Raw genomic sequence first — 13,882 nt, 5'->3', positions numbered from 1 at the left:
ACCATATGTTAGGGATACAAGAAACGCAGGGGAGTTCTTGCCATAAAAGAGTTTGTATTTTATGTGAGATAAATAAAATCATCTGAGAATACAACTGTAAAAACAGAATTAAGCATTTAAAAAGATAATGGAGGGCCTCCCTGGTGGCGCAAGTGGTTGAGAGTCCGCCTGCCGATGCAGGGGATGCGGGTTCGTGCCCCGGTCTGGGAGGATCCCATGTGCCGCGGAGCGGCTGGGCCCGTGAGCCATGGCCGCTGAGCGTGCGTGTCCGGAGCCTGCGCGTCCGGAGCCTGTGCTCCGCAACGGGGGAGGCCACAGCAGTGAGAGGCCCGCATACCGCAAAAAAATTAAAAAATAAAAAAAAAAAATAAAAAGATAATGGGAAATCAGAGTAAGACAATTTTAGTCAAAGAAATAGGTAACAGCGTTTAGGGATTGCAGTTTGAGATCAGCTTTAAAAGTTGTATAAAGTTATAAAGAGAGGGATGTGGATGGTATGTCCTTAGTGTTAATGAATTAAAAGAGAAAATCTGTGTAAGAATAAACCAGCAGTTTCTAGTGGGGACTCTCACTATGTCATAAGGGAAGATATTTGTTTGTTTGTTTAGTTTTTATTTCATAACCATAAACTTAACTTTTCAATTCAGCTAAACTTGGAGAGGTATAAGGAAAATATGGAACCCAAAGAAGTGCAATGACAGCACAAAAAATATAGTATATTTTGAGCAGATGGGGATGAAGGGGTGCTCTCCTGAGCTACAGAACAAATGGTCTGGTGGTTAAGATAAAATACAAGTCAAATTTATTATTAGATTTGTCCACAGTCAGCAATGGTGATCTTCTTGCTGGTCTTGCCATTCCTGGACCCAAAGTGCTCCATGGCTTCCACAATATTCATGCCCTCTTTCACTTTGCCAAAGACCACATGCTTGCCATCCAACCACTCAGTCTTGGCTGTGCAGATGAAAACCTGGGAACAGTTTCTGTTGAGGCCAGCATTTGCCATGGACAAAATACCAGAACCCATATGCTTCAGGAGGAAATTCTCATCATCAAATTTCTCCCCATAGATGGACTTGCCACCAGTGCCATTATGGCATGTGAAGTCACCACTCTGACACATAAATCCCGGAATTGTTCTGTGAAAGCAGGAACCTTTATAACCAAAGCCTTTCTTCCCAGTGCTCAGAGCATGAAAGTTTTCTGCTATCTTTGGAACTTTGTCTGCAAACAGCTCGAAGGAGACACGGCCCAAGGGTTTGCCATCGAAGATGATGTCAAATAACATGGTAGGGTTGACAATGGTTGGGTAGAGTGGGAGGTTCTGAGGTGAGAGCATCTGCAAAGCCATAAGGGAAGTTTTGAAAAGATCTCTCTGGAGAAATGGAGACTCACCTTTAGGCAGTTATCAGATTGGAAGTTAAAGATGAAGTTCCATTTTTGATTCTGAGCGAAGTCTGTGTGTGTCTGTGTGTGTGTGTGCCCACTCACACACATGTCAACATCCTTGCCCTCTTATTGCCTCACTCTACAGATCTACAGATTTTCTTGAAGTGCCACTCCCAAATATAGCCCACTTGTCCATGGTTCATATTCAAAAACATCCCTCTGTTTCTCCACCATCTCAATTTTACCTATGGGGCCTGTTTCCAGCTGATAGGGTAGGAAATGACCAACAACATGAATTTATACCAAATTGTATATCTAGGACTTCAGTAATGTATGACACTTCTCTCAAGACTGTTCATATCTTCAAAGGGTATTACTAACTCAGAGAACCAGTGGAATGTCCCTTCGAGGAATGGACCACTGAGGAGCACTTTTGGGGAACAGGAGGACATTCCAGTGTCCTTAAGTTATCTCCATATAAGTGGCTGTCTCCACACTGAAATGCACCTTAGGACAGAAAAGGGCTTGTTCTTCAGCCCTACAGACATTCACAGGCCTGTAAACAATGGTGCCTGTCACACTGGGGGCTGGGAGTAGAAAGATGCGTGGGAAGGTGGTGCTTGCAAAATCCCATTTAGGGCATTATTTATTATTCTAGTTTGTAGTTTATGCTTATAGCATCTGTAAAAAATAAACACTCTCCAGAAGAAAGCACAAGTTAACAAGGATTAGATGAGATTGAATGGGACGACTCCAGCCCTGTACAAGAGTCACTGGTCCATTAAATGAATGTGCACTGCTACTTCTTAATGCTCTCCATAAATAATCAATTTCTGAAAATACCAAATAATTTTAAAACAGCCCTGTCTGACCTCACTCTCCAGTGATGCTGGATCAGCCCTTGTTGATTTGCCTACCTAGTTTTAAATCAATCAGATTTGACATTTTTGGTTTTGTGTTTCTTTCCCTTGCCTACTCCTGCACCTATTCCCTTCCCTTGGCAATATTAAATGGTAACTGCCCTCACTCACGGTTAGGGCCCCAAAATGTAGCTTAATATTTATAGGTCTGGACATCTTTTGAAAGAGCAGCAGAGGAATGTAAATACCATTGCAAGAAGCTAGAACATTCTGATGCTGTACTAGGGTTTGATTTCTATCCATATAAAAAGACCCAGGATGCCCAGAGCCTGAACACAGATGGAACTTGAGAAACTGTTAGCCTGAAGTATCTTCTATCAGACTTTCAAATAGAGTGTGATTCAGGAGAAAAAGGTTAAAAATATATGATTTTAGCCTCCTTTCTCTTTTTGACTAATTAACTTCTCCAGGTTAAAAGTAATTTTTCCAGTTTCCTAGCTCATAGCAGATAATATTGGTGAAAGAGTTTCATACAATCTCATTTTAAGTATGTAATATAACCTTCCTATTTGTTTCTTTCTTTTTAGTCTCTATCCCCTCTTACTATATTTTCCCCTTTCTTTATTCTTCTCATCCTCTTACTCTGCCTCCTCTTCTTCTTTCCTCTTGTCATCATTCTTGTTTTGAATATAAGTACTGTGTATTTGGTTTGGATTTAATATTTGTGTCCCTCCCCAAAATTCTTATGTTGAAACCTAATTCCCAATATGATAGTGGTTGGACTTGGGACCTTTGGGAAGCAATTGGGTCATGAGGGTAGCACATTCTTGAATGGGATTAATGCCCTTATAAGAGATCCCAGAGAGTCCCCTCACCCGCTTCTGCCATGTGAGAACACAGAGAGAGAATGACCATCTATGAAACAGAAAGCAGGCCCTTGCCAGATACTGAATCTGCCAGGACCTTGACTTACCAGCCTTCAGAACTGTCAGAAATAAATTTCTGTTGTTTATAAGTGACCCCATGTATGGTATTTTATAATAGCAGCTTGAACAGACTAAGTAAGAATCATAATGTATCTTAGTAAGTATGGAATACTGGGAGTACAGAAAAAGGACTTACCATAGAAAATTATAAGAATTCATGATTTCCTATTGGTCGGAAGGGCGAGTCAAGGTTAGTAAGATCAATTTAGTAATATTAGTAAGATTAAAAGTGATGCTCTGTTAAAAAAAATTAAAATGCTTTAGATAAGGGAAGAAATTGCCTTGACAGAGGAGAAGATGGCAATTCAGGGGGAAAAAATTGATTCTTAGGAAGCAAGTTGATAGTGAAAAATTAATTGTGACCATATGGGATGTGACAATATAGGAGTAAATGGTTGTCAAACACTGGATCACACAGAGGCTCTGTGTTTGTTCTAAAATTGCTAGAAAGAATGGGATAAGCTCTTTACCTTTCGATATACACAGTCATAACAAGTATTAAGAAGAAGCCTCATAAGTCTGGGGTACTTCCAGGTTGGGGTATAGCTAAAATGACTGCTAGAATAAAGCAATGGCATGGATACGATTTATGTTAACTGGTGGTGGCAACAATCCAAATGAAGTTTGTATAAAATGTTGACCAAATAAGGAGCTGAAACCAGTGATGAGCTATAGCAGAAATCAGCAAACCACAGCCTGTGGGTTGAATCCAGCTGGCTAGGTGGTTTTATATAGTTTCTGAGTAAATTGCTTCAATAGTTTTAAGTGGTTAAAAAAAATACTCTCTTGTGACACCTAAAAAGTATATGAAATTTAAATTTCAGTGTCCATAAATAAAGTTTTATTAGACCACTGCAATGCTTTTTTTTTTTTTTCTGTCTGTGGCTGCTTTTATGCTACAGTGGAAGAATTTAGTGGTTGCAACAGAGACTATATGGCCTGCAAAGCTTAAAATATTTACTATCTGGTTCTTTACAGAAAAAAAAATGTTTTCAACTCCTCATCTGTGGGTTCTGATTTTAGGGATGCTGGATTCTTGTCCATGTATTTAATTCAATTAAACATATTTATTGAATGTCTACTATTTCCAGTGATACTTACTGTAATATCTGAAATTAGATTGTAAATGTCTGTTCCTTTGGGAATTCTTTGATAATAATTAATATGACTTTACCATAAGCCCAGCATTAGGAATGCTACAAAGAGTTAATCATGAGAAGTCTATGAAGGTTTCAAGGTTCAGATAAAGTCAGGGCATGGTAAAAGAAGAGCACACTGTCAATTTTGGATAAGAGGTGTCAGAAAACATGACACCTTCCAGGAATGAGAACACATTTGCTATGACCCAAACATGGGCTACGTGCAAACTGGAATGGCAGAACCAAGGTTAAAAGAAAACAGTCAATCAAAAAAGCCAGATGATGAGGAACCTTCATCTGATGCTACGAATTTGGATTTTGGTGAAGGATGATGATTTATTTTTCATTTTCTATTTTAGAGTTATTGTGAAGAAGAGTGAGACTGACACACATTTCAGAGAAAGAATCAATGAATTTAGCTACAGACTGGATGTGGGTGATGAGGAGACAGATGTAGGGAGGGTCCTGGATGGGGTGACTTCATGGGTGATGGTCTTCCTAAGATGGTATATCAAAGTGGGGAGCAAGAGGGTGGGGAGAATGAGATTTACTGTGGTAGGTTTCAGTGGCCCATGAACACTCATGGGCACAGATTGAAACACAGGAAAGAGGTGTCTCTAAGTGGATAAAAAGGGTTGAGAATTATCAGTGCACAATAGGAGCTGAAGTCATGGGATGAATGGTACTACCAAGGAATGCAGATAAAATTCAAAGCAAGGGATCAGGGGGAGTAATTAGAAAACTAATACTATTGAAGAGTTCTCAAAGGGATATAACATCAAGTCTTCCTTAAACCTCCTTAAGATTTAAAATCTTGTGGAACTGAGAACTCGGCTATGCACCTTAGTACACGAGTAAAAGGGAAAAATATTTGTAAATGGGTACATGCATGTCACCAGAGATGACTCTAGCCACACTCATGGTTTTGGTGAGTGTCTTTCCTGTACTCTTGATTCCCTAATTATAAGCTTAATTTCCTAAAGCTAAAAATAAAACTAAAAATCTTATACAAATCAGGCTAACATGAACTTGCCCACTGCTCCTGGGACAGCAACCTCTCCTCCAGCCCCAATTAGTTACATTGTCCTTTCTTGATTCCTCCCCCAGTTTCAGAGGCTGATCATATTTTGTTTTCCACCATCTCCCTTTATGTCTTCCTTTGCCAGTTGCTAAGCACTCCCTTGTTGCTAAGTGGGATATGAGCACTTAATTTACTCCATTCTTTTTTCCCATACCAGATTTTAGAAATTGCAGATCCTGTTTAATCAATGTGTAAATGCAATGCTTTTGATGTATTTTTCCTAAGAGCAATATTTTGATCATTCTTAATGATACTTAATGAAGTCACCGCATGATTTCTGATTGTACCTAATTGAAGCTTGTGACTTGCATTTCAATATTATCATCTTACAGCTTTAGGTCTATGAGATGAAACTTTTCCGGGGCCCAAAAATATTAGAAAACATGAAGAACTGATGTTTCATTTTAAATCAAAAATTATTCCAGAATAGATGTATGTACATGTGGATGTATATATATATATATATATGAACTTAAAGGGAAACTGAAATAAATTTCCCAAAATGTGTTTCATGTGCTGATGATAAAGGGAACAACATCTTTGATAAAGAGGAAGTTTAACTACTACTTTTAAGTCTTATAAAGGAACCTAAATGCCTTTAATATTAATACTTTCATATGAACCCCAAGCTGAACTACACATGGAGTCCAACATGTGAGCAAATCTGAAACCAAGTCCCCCTAAAACCAAGTTCCTCTGCTGAGCTTATGATTAACCTCTCTATCTAAAATGTCATTCCCTTTCTTGTCCAACATCTGTTCCCCTCAAGATTGAGGAGTATCAGAGAAAAGGGGGGATTGAAACTGAGCAGGACCTGGCCCTCCCAGGTACAAAAGCCTTTTTGTGTGTCCCTTGTTTCTTGTTTGTAGGAAAAAGGTTTCAGCCTCCTAGACCTTCCTTGAGTTCCAAAGGGCAGATTCAAACAATGCCTTTTTCTGTGTCCCTTGTTTCTTGTTTGTAGGAAAAAGGTTTCAGCCTCCTAGATCTTCCTTGAGTTCCAAAGGGCAGATTCAAACAGTTACTCATTAGAGGAGTGAGGGAATGCAGAAACAAAGGAAAGGCATCAAGAAACAATAGTGCAGCAGTGGGGCAGGGTCCTGGTTCCTCCTCAAGAGGGGTGCATGACAATCTGATACACATCTCTGAATTCTTCTATGGGAACTAAGACCCACACCCAGGTGGAGGATGGTATCTTCAGGCTGAACACAAGCACATGGATCCCTGACTGGTTGGAACCAGAAGGCTGATGATTGAGATTCCCAGAGCACTGCCCTGTTATCTCACTACGAACAAATCAGAAGAAAGTCACACACCATAAAGACCTCTCCCTGCCTCCAATTTTGCCTATAAAAACTCTTCCCCCAGAGCTATCAACTAACAACTAACAACTATTTTGGCTCTTTTGAGCTTGGGCTGCCCTGTTCTCCTTGCTTGGTCCTGTAATAAGCCTTTCTCTGCTCCAAATTCTAACTCCAATGTTTTTGTTTGTTTGGCCTCAATGTGTGTCAACAACACATCCTGACCCTTGAAAGTGATAATAAATTGGGTTAGCTTTCTAGAAGCCTCTTCTGGAGACCCAGTCTCAATGACTAAGTGCCTGGAAGCCATGAAATCAAAATTTTAACTAGCCCCAAACTTAATCTCAAACTCTTAATTTTGTTTCTCTTTCATTAAAATGAGTCCATCATGTGACCCATTCCCCTTGAGTCCTTTTTTTTTTTTTTTTTTGCTACAGGACAGGGGGTAGTAATGGTTTATTCAGAGACAATAGCGCCTGCTAATATGTTAACTAGATAATATATGAATCCTCCTAGGATAACACATTAGCCTTGACCCAGCTTTAAAAAAAAAAAAAAAAAAAAAAAAAAGAGTGATAGCTCCACTAGATGGCTTTAAGGAATAATACCATTACAGCAACCTAACTTCATGGCAGGCCAGTGGGGGAGTTACTTAAGGGCAGCTTTTAACGTCTTTGATATAATATAGTTGTCTCCATATTGTGTCAATTGTAGAAATAAACAGCAATTGTGGTGCTGGCAGAAATCAATTCCACTAGTTTCTTCTAATACCTGTCTCAGAGATTTCCATGAAGAATCATAAAGCATATCCAAAGCATATATTTTGCATAACATCTTGTAAGAGTAGAGCGACCACCAGAGTCAAAGGAAGGAAATACTTCTATTATCAACATCATTTTTCTTCTTCATGCTTTTCCTAGAAATAAAGTGTTTACAAAGATATTTCTAATGAATATTCATTTTTTAGTCACCTGGTGAGAATATTGGCAATCCTTCTTATGTTACAAAAAGGGAAATAAAGGCCTAAATAATTTAAATTGAATAAAGTCTGAAATTTAGTAAATATGAAAGCTGAGACTCAAATTGAAGACTTTTAGTTGCAAGGCTGGGGCTTCTATTTGTTTATACAAGTATTTACCATCTTTACTCCTCAGAGAGTTTGATGGAAGGCAAGTATAACCAGTACATATATGTTCTCTGTTGGCTTAAAAAAATGCACAACCTAAATTTGAGATATGTGTTTTATTCAGCAGACTTACTGAGGGTTTAATCCAGGGATAAATCCTCTCGGATAGCTCTGAGGACTGTTCCAAAGAGATAAAGGAGGACGCAGGATATACAGAAAATTTTTGCAAAAAAAAATTCCAGGTAGTCGAACATTAAAAGATTAATGTTAATTAAAGAAAAACAAACATCTCAAGTTAATGAATTTAGAACTTTTCTATGTATGGGAAGATGCAAGAATCTGGGCTTAATGAAATTATTCTCCTGATATTCACCTTAATTATCTAGGGCCAGTGTCCTATTTTGCTATATCCTGAATCCCCTCAGCGTGAATCATCCAGGTTGCTGCAGTGGCTGATACCTTGATGGCCACAACATTTTTGCTTACTGATATGGTGACATTCTTGGTCCACAAATCATGCCAACTGGTTTCACTCGATTTCTGGAGCACTGAATCCCACCCTCACTTCCTTCCAGCCTCTGTCTTCCAAACTCCCTAGAGAAAGAGGAGTTACATCATATCACTATAAGAGGCAGTTAGACACTATAGTATGATTAGCAGTAGCAGTCATAGAAGTATAGAATAACTATTATCATCCTTATCATTGCTTGGATAAGCATTTGTGGATTAGGTTAAGATTCTACTGAGAAATGTATTTCAACTTCCAAACTGTCTCACGTATGGACATTAGACAAATTGCCTGGTTATGTCTTAGGGAATGCCTGCATAAAATAGTATCATCAAGGCACTTAGAGTTTAAATATAGAGACAACATACAAAAATGTCCGTTATGACCCAGAGCCAACACTCTAAATAAAAGCATTGTAAGGATTCAGGAAAGAAAGGGAACACTTATCACATTTAAGGCATTTTTTTTCTAAATTATTTACATGGGTTACCTTGTTTAATCTTCTCAATAAAGCTAGGAGACAGGTACTGTTATTATCTTCATTTTACAAATCAGGAAACTGGGACTTAGACGGTAAGCAAATGGCCCAAGTCACCAGGAAACTGGGACTTAGACGGTAAGCAAATGGCCCAAGTCACCTGGGAGTTAAGCAGCCAAGGCAAGATTTGAAGCCAGGCACCAACCTTCAGAACACAAGCTGTGTGTTCCCGCTCCCTAGCCTTGACACACATTCACTCAGATTAAGAGTGAATCAAACGGGGAGGAAATCAAGAGGAATATTTGTTTAAAATTCTTATAATCTACTTTGAGAGAGTGATGGAACATTGTTTAAATAACAGTAGTAATAGGTGTTCTCATATTTCTTGAACCTATACAAAGAGTTTATTAACTGGTCATTACTGATTTAGAAGTCATTCTCGAATGCACTGTATTGGTTACTATTTTTCTCAGCTCTGAGAATAAAGATTTAGAGATTCTCAAACTTTAATTTGCATCACCTGGGTAATTTGTTAAAAGCAAATTCTGATTCAGTAGATCTGGAGTCTGAGAGTCTGCATTTCTAACAAGTTTCCAGGTAATGCTGATATTACTCGTCCATGGGTCACTCTTTAAGGATAAATGTTGTAGAAGACATTATTCTTACAGGTAGATGATGGAAAGCTAGTAGAAGAATGAATTCTTGAACCATTTCAATTATGAAAGTTTGAATGGCTTTAAGATTTCAAAACGACCTTAAATATCTGCAATGATGTGCTCAAACTGAAAAGATAACATGTAATTGAGAATAATACATAAAGGAATGTTTAGTGCATTGCTTAAAAACAATGCATAAGTGAAAAAACTTACTGATTAATAAACTTTCTTGAAGTCTTTTAACCTGTGGATGGTCCAGCTGGGATCTAAACCCGTTTAGATCTGACTCCAGAGTTAATTATCACACCGGCTATGCAAACTCTTTCTGAAAGTGTACAGATTAACATGTGTGTGCAAGTTTTATCCTAGGACATGGAAAGTTATTCAACCAGGGCTAACAGCATGTGAGAGGAGAAATGAGGTGGTGTAATGTCAAGAAAAAAATAAACAAAAATGAAAGAAAATAATAGTTCTGTTGAGCCCTTGGAATCACACTTAGACTACACCTGGAGTGTTATATTTACTTACAAGCCACAGTTTAGGTATGATATTTACAACATGAAATATGTTCAGATAAGAGGAAAAGTCATTTTAGAGGGTGTGGACATATGTCATAGGACTTATTGAAAAAAACAGTGATATTCAGAGTGGAGGAGAACATATTTACTGAGGGATGTGAGAACAAACTTACTGACAATATAGTTTAGTGGCAGATAGTGAAGAAGGAAGTAAAATTATTCTATGCCTCTCCAGAGAATACCATTAGAACTAATGCATGGAGGTTGTAGCAAAGCAAAGTTCAGCTGCATATGAAATATCAACATTGGGAGTACTTAAACAGAGGCCTGCCAAAGCTCTTCCAATAATCATGCAGTTGAGATCCAAATCCTGTGTGAGAGTTAGGATTGGATGACTTGTAAAGACTCCCCTCTAAGTCTTCCTATATAAATACTCAGAACTTAGGAATCGTACGGCCAAGTCTTTCCACAATACTGTACTCAAGAAGCAGATCAGCAGCCAGAAGTTTAACAAATAATTCCATTATTTAGTTACACATCTTGAAGGATGTTAAAGGAGATCTAATTTATGACCCACTTAAAAAACTGAAAAAATCACTCCCCCTCTCCAATCTTTTTATACACCATAACTACTAAAAATATCCCACATGCCCTAAACCACAGACATTTCTGCTCCAGACCAGCCACAGATAGCATTTGTTTTCCCTCTCTCCTCCCTCCTTCCAGCAAAAAAGAATTATTCCTTTTTAGAAGGAGTAAAAAGGGGAAGTGGATCAGAGAAGGTTAAAAAAAAAGTTTCCTTTAGCTGGATGAAAGGGAGAAGTAGGCATCACTTCACAGGTGTACAGAGGTGGAAGATTTTTTTTTTTTCCGGTACACGGGCCTATCACTGTTGTGGCCTCTCCCGTTGCAGAGCACAGGCTCTGGACACGCAGGCTCAGTGGCCATGGCTCATGGGCCCAGCCACTCTGTGGCACGTGGGATCTTCCCGGACTGGGGCACAAACCCATGTCCCCTGCATCGGCAGGTGGGCTCTCAACCACTGCACCACCAGGGAAGCCCCAGAGGTGGAAAATTTGAAAAGTCTTTGTTCTGGTTTGCTCTGACTAATGTCCAGCTTAGAACCCCATGCATTTTTATTTGGGTGGAGGGATAGTGTTGTAGGAGAGATTAGGAGGAGGAGCATGTAAAGAGCTGGTATGTTCCCTCTCAGATTTATGGGATGAAAACACAATTATCACTAATAAAATAGAATCCTCACTTCCTTCAACTCTACCACCTTACACACTGTCTGCAATATATATATATATATATATATATATATATATATAATAGCAACCTAAAATCCTGTAACTGTCAGATCACCTTCCTTTTCTTTAGGATGTAACTCACTTGCTTGAAGAAATTGATCATCATTTGATGACCATAGAATTTCTCCTTGGCTATAAAACAAAATCTGCAGAGATTGTGACAGTTAAAAAAATCAATACTTCAGTCAATTTGCTGAGTACTGACTATGTGTTCAGTCATCTAATTGGTGTCCTGAGAGGATGTAAGAGAGAGAAAAGACATGGTCTTCTGTGGGCTGTGTTTTGAGTTCAGTGCAGCTTTGTAGGGTTAAATTCCAGCTTTAAGTCCTTTAAAATGTGATGGTTCTGTGTTTGTGTGTGATCGTGTCTGTATATGTGAGTATGTTTATGTATACAGAATGGTAGGAATGAAACCAAGACAGAACCACACTGCAGGATTCTTTTCTTTAACAACTTTGTGTGAGACATCGGTTTAAGAATTTGAGTTAGAGGCCCTAGTTCTGGAAATCTATGTGTTTATTTAGCAAGAAGCTTCTGTAAGCATAATAATAAACTCTTGCAGATTTCTACACCACATGCAACTATTTGGCAATGTACCAGTGTATACATCTCAGCAGAACTTGGGGTAGTCTTTTGTAATGGCTTTATTGATAATGGCTAATGCACTATCACCAAAGTATCATATAGACCGTGACAGATACACCTACTGTATACATAATGCTGACTGAGTATTGCACACTGTAAGGAAAATGGCTCATAAACATCCCAGATGTCTTTTTTTTCCTCTCGTTTTTCTCTTTTTCTCCACATGTGTTTGTTCACGGTGTCACGACACTATGTAAATAACTGCACTGGGGCATGTGATGGATAAATGAACAGATGGATTGACATCCCTGTCATTTTTGTTGATAGTTCTAGGGACAATTCCCTTGAACAATGAAAAGTAGAAGTTTAGATGGTCCAATGAACAAAAATTGTGTGCCAAATTTAGAAGAAAAATGAAGACAATAGGAAACAGATAACATTCTTGAGGCTGAATTTGTTAGGCTTTGTGAGACAGCTCATGATATAGTGGAGGACACTGGGTTGGGAATTTGAACACCTGAATTCTTGTCCTGGATGGCTATCAACTACTGGTGTGACCTTGGGCAAGTTAAGACCTTGCTTAACTTTTATGAATTTCCAAATCTCTAAATCCACTTCTGGTTTTCACATTCTTTGTTTGGGTTTGTTGATTCTATCACAAATTCATTTAGTAAGCATTCATTGATTTTTTTAAGTAGTGTCCTTTATGTTGTGGAAAATATTAAAAGATAAAGGGCATTTTCCTTGCTTCACTTGAACTCTAATTCATTAGATAAAGCATAAATCCAAAAATCACAAAGTATATAATCAAAGGCTTGTGCATGAGTTCAGATAGTATAATGTGTGAGCATCGAGGTACCAGACAGTAATGAACATGGTACAAATCTGTGTGGAGGAGGTTGATGAGAATAATTCAGATGTCCCAAGTTTATGACTTCCTCCAGTCCAGATCACAGAGGGAGACTATGTGAGGGTTCCCTGCCTCTGATCTCGATGCCCAACTTCTCTGTGAAGTCTCATTTCTCCACAAAGTAATTTTCTCTCTTATTTCCTTCCCATAACATGTACCCTGATCACCAAACGCTTGCCTGATACTAGTCATACTTTGTCACGGAGGTTAGGAACACTATTTCTAGCTCTATCTTTTAAGACTTTATTTTTTAGAGAAGTTTTAGGTTTACAATAAAATTGAGAGGAAGGTGCAGAGACTACTCATATCCCTCCTGCCCCCACACATGCATAGCATCTCCCAATATCAATATCGTTCAACAGAGTGGTAAATCTTTTACCAAGGAGGAGCCTACATTGATACATCACAATTACTCAAAGTCCATAGTTTACCTTAATGGTGCTGGACACTCTCTGGGTTGTGAAAATATATAAAGAAATGTATCCATCATCATAATATCATAGAGAATATCTTCACTGACCTAAAAGTCCTCTATGCTGTACCTGTCCATGTCCTTCCCTGCACCCCACCATAGGCAACCACAGATCTTTACAGTGTATCTGTGGTTTTGCTTTTTCCATAAGGTCACATAGTTGGAAGCATACAGTATGTAGTCAGATTGGCTTCTTTTACTTAGTAATATGCATTTAAGTTTCCTCCTTGTCTTTTCATGCCTTACAGCTCATTTCTTTTTATTGCTGAATAATATTCCATTGTCTGGATGTACCAGAGTTTATTTATCCATTCACCTACTGAAGGACATCATGGTTCTCTAGTCTTATTTTAAAGTGTGAAATTTTAGACATTAGCAAAGGATCAGGGATGTGACTTGAGAGCAATAAATCACTGAAATTCTAGGAATCACACAATGGAATAAACAAGCTATTTTTCTTTTATCATTACAATCCCTACCATTAGGAAATAATTTCTTGATTAATAGGTGTAAAATTAAACCTTTTCCAGGTATTCAGTTCCCTTTAGGGTTAAACTGCTTATAAG

The 13,882-nt window shown here is 38.4% G+C and overlaps 1 protein-coding gene across 1 annotated transcript; it reads right to left on the bottom strand.

Moving 5' to 3' along the window:
* Nucleotides 1-666: 666 nt before the first annotated feature.
* LOC132502499 (peptidyl-prolyl cis-trans isomerase A-like) lies at nucleotides 667-1,351 on the bottom strand. The gene has a single exon (XM_060118366.1). The coding sequence runs from the start codon at nucleotides 1,349-1,351 to the stop codon at nucleotides 809-811; it is 543 nt and encodes a 180-aa protein (XP_059974349.1). The 3' UTR covers nucleotides 667-808.
* Nucleotides 1,352-13,882: the final 12,531 nt, after the last annotated feature.

Source organism: Mesoplodon densirostris, chromosome 15 (assembly GCF_025265405.1).
Source record: "Mesoplodon densirostris isolate mMesDen1 chromosome 15, mMesDen1 primary haplotype, whole genome shotgun sequence".
NCBI classification, from domain to species: Eukaryota; Metazoa; Chordata; class Mammalia; order Artiodactyla; family Ziphiidae; genus Mesoplodon; species Mesoplodon densirostris.
This window is presented reverse-complemented; position numbering and strand designations above follow the sequence as displayed.